The sequence below is a fragment of the Gigantopelta aegis genome, chromosome 9 (assembly GCF_016097555.1).
Source record: "Gigantopelta aegis isolate Gae_Host chromosome 9, Gae_host_genome, whole genome shotgun sequence".
NCBI classification, from domain to species: domain Eukaryota; kingdom Metazoa; phylum Mollusca; class Gastropoda; order Neomphalida; family Peltospiridae; genus Gigantopelta; species Gigantopelta aegis.
In genome coordinates this window covers 57,759,470-57,764,211 of record NC_054707.1, presented here as the reverse complement: position 1 = coordinate 57,764,211, position 4,742 = coordinate 57,759,470, and the positions used below count along the sequence as shown (strand labels likewise).

At 36.0% G+C, this 4,742-nt stretch overlaps 1 protein-coding gene across 1 annotated transcript; it reads left to right on the top strand.

The window, feature by feature from the left end:
• The first annotated feature begins 2,369 nt into the window (after nucleotides 1–2,369).
• Nucleotides 2,370–3,743, top strand: LOC121381662. The gene has a single exon (XM_041511006.1). It carries the CDS (start codon nucleotides 2,370–2,372, stop codon nucleotides 3,741–3,743), a length of 1,374 nt encoding a protein of 457 aa, XP_041366940.1.
• The last annotated feature ends 999 nt before the right edge of the window (nucleotides 3,744–4,742 follow it).

Genomic DNA, 4,742 nt, shown 5'->3' with positions numbered 1-4,742 from the left:
CTAGGTAACTATTACTTGATAGGCTAGAAAGCTGGAATGGTATTAATGTGACATTTCCTCATCCTTGCCAGTTTGGTTTTAGGAAAAATTCAGGTGCTGAGACTGCCGTCCTCACTTTTATGGAGAGTATTGTATATTATAATAAAAGAGATTCACCAGTTTTTTGTGTGCTTTTCTTGATAACGAGAAAAGATTTGATCGCGTGTAGCTTGATGGGTTGTTTTATGAACTATACACGTTTGGGATTACTGGTAAATTATGGAGACTTTTACGTTTGTCACATAACTCAATACAGTCATATGTAAATTATGGCGGTTTCAAGTCAGATTTATTTCATGTTAAGCAAGGAGTTGGCCAAGGCAGAGTCATATCGGCATGGTTATTTACACTTTATATCAATGACTTATTATATGAGCTTAATGCTACTGTTTGTTGACTTAATCTACCATGGGGACAATGTCCTGGCATACTCCTTGCTGATGATACAATACTTAGTAGTAGTCCAACAGGCCTGCAGACACTTCTTAATACTACGGAAGTCTATGCAAACAAATGGAAACTACGATATAATGCAAGTGAAAGTGCAATACTGCAATTTACGTGCATAAGAAAACTATTTTTATCTAACGATTTGCATCTGGGTAAAATTAAGCTTCCTGTTAAAGAATCCATTGTATATTCTGGTGCATTAGTTAGAAAATGTTATTATGCATGTTGTATATCTATTGATACTATATTATACCTGTATTCTGTTATATTTCTGTGAATCATTTATCAGTCAACAATTAATGGAGAAAATAAAGAATATCTATCTATCTATCTATCTATCTATCTATCTACAAAACGCAGTTTGAATCAGTATAAAATCAATTACCGCTGTTATAGGTTGACTTAACTGTCGAGTCCCACGTCTGTCAGTGGGGATAACATCTGTCATGTGTATATCAAGATAATATCATACGAAATTTTCACCTGTAAAACACAAATATGCACTGGACGTTTGTTAAGGCTCATTGTGTATTAAACGACCGATTTCGTAATATGAACGTGTTGGTCATGCTTGTTGTTTGTGCATATTGACAGATCATGACAATTGTTAATACATTAATTGTTAATTTTCAAGTTTTCATTCCAAATATGTTATAATACTAAAAAATTCATTCCAAATGTTTTTATTGTAGGATGTATAATACACAAGTCATTCCAAATATTTTCATTGAAGCATGTATAATATGCAAACGTCATTCCAAATAGTTTCAATCAAATATGCATAATACGCCATTCCCAATATTTTTAATCAAATGTGTATAATACGCAAAAGTCATTCCAAATATTTTCAATCAAATATGCATAATACGCCATTCCAAATATTTTCAAACGTCTATAATACGCAAAAGTCATTACAAATATTTTCAATCAAACATACACAATACGCCATTCCAAATATTTTCAATAAAACATATATAATACGAAAAAGTAATTAAACATATTTTCGTAGAAGCATGTATAATACGCAAAATGTTGTTTTGGTTGAAGTTTGTTTTGTTTTACGACACTGCTTGAGCATATTGATTTATTAATCATCGGCTATTGGATGTCAAACATTTGGTAATTTTGACATGTAGTATTAGAAAGGGAAACCCGCTACATTTTTCCATTAGTAGCAAGGGATCTTTTATATGCACCATTCCACAGACGGTTCACTCCCATAAGACAGACGTCCCATAAGGCAGACATGCCATTTGATAGACAAAACTCTTTATTGGGTTATGTAATGTATCCTGTACACCCCTGACTGCGTTAATGGTATTGCTCCAATCTGCTCAGCAAGCTATGCTGCAGTGCAACAGCAGTCTTAATTAATGAGCTGATTTCATGCAAACAACAGCGAGAGCTTAATTGTAATCTGGTAAATGCAATTAATAAATGTAAAGATACAGTGCTTGGTGGATTTTCCACTGCAATATCTCCATTCAATTCATTTCACTTCAGATTGACAATGTTTTGTTTTTATATCAATGATTACCGCACAGTTATGACAGTACCTATTTAAAAAAATTGTTATATCTACCAATTCCACACAGGCAACTAGGAGAAGTTAATTGTAATCTGCTAAACAGAATTAACAAATGTAAAGATACTGTGTTTTATGATGTCCGTGTTTTTAGAGTTTAGCAACATCCGTATACAATTCATTTCACTTCAGATAGACATTGTTTGTATATCAATGAGTATTATGTCTCTGACGACCAATGTCTTGTATTTCATTGACCATACATTTAAACCATAGCTAAGCACAGAGATAACATAAAAGTTCTTATATATTAACTGCATGTAGCTACCAAAAACAGTCATTCAATTTTTTAGTCATGGCTGGTCTTAGAAGGATAGAATTTGTTCAATCACAAAAAGGTTCACCACAAGTAATATTGGATGGATTTTTATTTGCAAAGAATCGCACCAGAGGGGAAAGTGTTCACTGGAGATGCGTGACAAAAACGTGTACCGGGAAATGCACCACTGTCGGCGAATTTGTACGGAACACATCGGAACACAACCATCTTCCAAATGATCCGAATGTTGCTCGGTTTATCAGCATACTGCGGAAGCGAGCAAGAGAAGAAACAACACCTATGCAGCAAATATACAATGACGAGGTTGCAAAGCAAGCATTAGAAACTGTTCCTCATTTGCCTTCCTTTCCCAGTATGAGCAGTGCACTGTACAGACAGAGACGAGTTCTGATACCTGCCCTACCACAGACTAGAGCCGATGTCATCCTAGAAGAACCATGGACACAGACAAATGACGGAAGACGCTACCTGTTATTTAGCGATGGAAATGAAGATAACATGCTTGTGTTCTCTACAGATGAGCAAATCGTAACTCTACAGGCTGCAGAATCCATTTTTATGGACGGAACTTTCTCTTCTTGTCCAGCATTGTGGAACCAATTATACATCATACATGCTATGGACGGAACCACTATGTATCCCCTTGTGTTTGCTCTTCTTCCCGATAAACAGAGGATAACATACATTAGACTGTTCAGTTTGTTGAAAAATGAAGTTCAACAATTATTAAACCAACCCCTTGCTCCAAGTAAAGTTCAGACTGATTTTGAGATGGCTGCAATCCAGGCAGTTGAGACGGAGTTTCCGCAAGCTGAAGTAAAAGGGTGCTTTTTTCACTTTACACAGGCCATTTGGAGGAAAACTCAAGAACTGGGTCTTGCTGTTTTGTACAAAGAAGATCCAGCTGTACAGACATGGATTCGGAGGGCTGCTGGACTACCACTTTTGCCCATTGCACAAGTACAGGGTGCATGGTTAGAAGCCATGAATGACGGACCTGATGTTCCACAGGCGGAGGCATTTAATGATTATGTTGTTTTAACATGGGTAGACGATGACTCCAGATTCCCTTTGATTATATGGAACCATCATCTGACCACTGGCCCAAGAACAAATAATAATCTGGAGGGATTTCATTCCAGAATGAATCGTTCAATCCAAGTTCATCATCCAAACATATACCGATTTGTAGAATTAATCAAAGGAATAGAGACCTCCGAACGTGCTAAATTGAGACAGATAAACTTTGGAGCTGCCCCACCACCAAGAAAGAGAGTGTATAAGCAGAATGAAAATAGAATCGTGAGATTGAAGGCGCAACTAACCCTTGAACAGAAAACGCCCATTCAGTTCTTGGATGCCGTTGGACATCTGTTAAAATTAGTATAAATTGTGGAACAGACAGAAAATTGAATCGTGAGACATGTTAAAATGTGTATCCCGGGTATATGTATGTGTATAAATAAATCTAATTTTATATAATTTTGTTATGTGTTTTGTATTTAATTGTATCCGACTATTCCATTATTTACTACATGTATTATTCAAGGTAAACGGCAGGTAATTAGTAATGGGTCTTGTGTTGTTTTAACGCGTCTGCGTTATGGGACGTCTGTCTTATGGGAGGACACCCCACAGACAGGATAGTACATGCCTTTGTGGTTTGTGGTGCACTGGCTGGAAAGAGAAATAGCCTAATAGGCTAATTTTGGTTGATGACTTTAGTATGCATTTTGTATAATGTGTTGATAAAAAGTGAAACATGTTATGATAACAAATGCACAATATTATAATAGTATGGAGTGGTCATGCAGACCCCAAACACAGATACCTTAGTGGGCGGGACGTAACCCAGCGATAAAGCGCTCGCTTGATGCGCGGTCGGTCTAGGATCGATGCCCGTCAGTGGCTTATTGAACTATTTCTCGTTCCAGTCAATGCACTATGATATATGATATGTGCTTTCCTGTCTGTGGGGTGATGTATATTGTAGAATTTTTAAAACAAATGGAAAAATGTAGCGGGTTTTCTCTTCAAGACTATAATATTATGTCGAAATTACCAAATGTTTGACATCCAATAGCCGATGATTAATAAATAAATGTTAAATATGTCTCAAATGTAACACAATCTTTTAACAGTTTGTAATTTAAAGCTTTTCCGGAATTACCGACATGACTGTACCATCATAAGTGTCATTGGTGCTTCTGTCGACACTATTGTATATATATTGTAGCGTTCCTGATTTTCTGTCGATCTATCATTTCATATTTCCTTGGTTATTATTTTTATTTGGTTCTTCTTGTTATTCTTCTTCTTATTAATTATATTAATCTCTAATATTAACCTTACTAATAAGGGAATGCCAGGAACGTTACGTTGTGCATG